This window comes from Labrus bergylta, chromosome 19 (genome assembly GCF_963930695.1).
Source record: "Labrus bergylta chromosome 19, fLabBer1.1, whole genome shotgun sequence".
Lineage (NCBI taxonomy): Eukaryota > Metazoa > Chordata > Actinopteri > Labriformes > Labridae > Labrus > Labrus bergylta.
In genome coordinates this window covers 823,492-825,814 of record NC_089213.1, presented here as the reverse complement: position 1 = coordinate 825,814, position 2,323 = coordinate 823,492, and the positions used below count along the sequence as shown (strand labels likewise).

The 2,323-nt window shown below is 38.0% G+C and overlaps 1 protein-coding gene across 1 annotated transcript in view; it reads right to left on the bottom strand.

The window, feature by feature from the left end:
- The window catches only part of LOC110002982 (major histocompatibility complex class I-related gene protein-like), a 12,013-nt gene extending 10,196 nt beyond the window's left edge, over positions 1–1,817 (bottom strand). Inside the window, exon 1 of the mRNA XM_065948126.1 lies at positions 1,614–1,817. Coding sequence (XP_065804198.1) covers positions 1,614–1,671 — 58 coding nt within the window. The 5' untranslated portion in view covers positions 1,672–1,817. The remainder of the gene's footprint in view (positions 1–1,613) is intronic.
- Between the last annotated feature and the right edge of the window lie 506 nt (positions 1,818–2,323).

Sequence of the window (2,323 nt, the reverse complement as noted above, 5' to 3'; positions counted from 1 at the left end):
CTGTGGAATAGCTTTGAGCTTATTCATATTTCATATACAAATATTCAGAGGTAAAACAATAAACCGAGATTAACTTCATTTTGAGGGTCAGGAGGTTGATTATGTTTCTGATTCTTTGAGCACATATTTGAGTTTGATCCTCACAAAATGAACTTTAATGACTGTGACACTCTGATTATATGTTAATTATCACAATTCATTCAAGTGAAATAAGTATTTATACCACATTAATTATACTACATTAATAACAAAACACTTTTTCTAACATTAAAGTGTCATGAAGGACTTAAAGAGCCCATTTAAATGCTCTGTTAATGGTTTTAGAGGTGAAACACTTTGAAGGCATTTAGTTCCTTTTTCTTTCTGAATCAGAGTCTATCTGCTGTGTTCACTGTAGTTATGCTGCTATTTTAACATTCATGGTCCTATAACATCCAGAAGAAATCACTGTTACTGTTCTGACAAAAAGAGGAATGTCTGTGTCTTATATTTACTGATGTCAACAGCGATGTGGGTGAACATGACAATTGAAAATGAATATTTAGTATTTATTATAAGATATTTGTTTTCTATAGAACAACGTGAAGTCATGGAGTCTGTGGCCAGCGACGAATGCCAAGTGTCACCTGCACACCAAAAACTGTAAGTATTAGAAAACATAGTGTTATCTATTATTATGAGCTGCAGCTACCTTGTTCAGTATTATTCCTGCAGTGTGGTGGAAATGACGGTTAAACTGAGTGACAGATTTATTTTGAGTAAAAATTCATATTTACACACAAAATACTAACATGTTTTTTGATTGTTTAAGTGCTACTTAACACAAGTACATCAACATTGATATGATTAATCACGATTTATAACTACATTTTCATTGTTGAACATATGAAGTTCGGGTGTGGGACAAGGGCAAAACAGTGATATTGAAGTTCATTGTCACTGTTTTGCCCCTTGTCCCACACCAGAACTTTATTACTTTATTACTTTATTACTTCATTTCTGTTTACTGTGTGGTTTTATTGTATTGTCTGTTTGTCTGTGTGGCTGGATGAGTGTCTAACTTCCCTGAATGTTAAACTGTAGTTGCCTTCTATCTTTGGTTTCCCGTCCGGTTAATGAAGTCTGCTTTACTTGTTTAATCGGTGGAATATGCGCACAGACATATCAGCACTTGTTCTGTTTAAACATCAGCAGGTCACTCACTGATAAGTCCCTGTCACTGTAATAACACCCTTTGTAATCTGCAGCGCCATTTCTCTTCGTCCCGCCCCGTCTTGTATCTCCATACAGCTGATACTAAACCATAAATGATATACTATATTACTATATAGGCTACAGCATATGCTATATAGCCTATAGACAGTTTAAGGGCCCACTATTGGTCCCCGCCCCCTCTGCAATGAGCCACAGGCTCCGCGCCTAATTGAAGCATATAAAGATGTTGAAAAGTAAGTAAAATACATATTGGAGAGAAGGTAAAAACATTTAAGACAGTTTTATTGTTTATTTATCAAAGAGAATGTGAAAGTGTTTGTAGTCAAAGAACCACCCTTATAAAGACATGCGACATTTCCCTCTTTCCATTAAATCGTCTTCAATGAATCTGAACTCACCTGCCGTCGTGTCGTGGAGGAATAATCCCACGAGAGACACAAACACCAGAGTCTTCATTGTGACCTGTGAAGTCTTCAGCTTCGTCCAACTTCAAACATTTATGTTTCTCATCAACTTCTTCAGAATCTGCAAACACATTCAGGCTATGCGACGGAAAACCTTTGATCCCAATAAAAGTAGTGATGTGTCGTCATGAACGATTCGTTCAAAACGAACGAATCATCTGGGTGAACGAACTGAACTGAATCACTTACTGAAAAGAGTTGTTCATTTCTCAACTTCAGTTGTTCTCTCCTCTCTCCGGTCTCGTCTCTCTCTCCAGACTGTAAGAGTCTCTCAAAGCCCGCCCTCCCTCTCCTCTCATGTCAGTGATACCTACTGACTGAACCAACAGGACGGAGTCGGTCAGGAGCTCTGTGTCTCTAAAGCCCGCCCCTACTTCTCCCTCTCATGTCTCCAAGATTGAGGAAGTAGAAAATATATTATTTAACATTTAGGTGTCGCGAAAATGTTTGTGCTTTTTATATCTGCTGTCAGTTTACAAACAGCTTTTATATCCAAACCTCTGGAACCTAAAGCCAGTTGACTATGCCCCCCTAATCACCTCCACCATCCCAGATACTCTTATTAAGTTGGCACTGCTAAATGCGAGATCCCTCTCAAACAAGACCTTCATCCTGAGTGACTATATCTCTACTGCTCAGTTGGA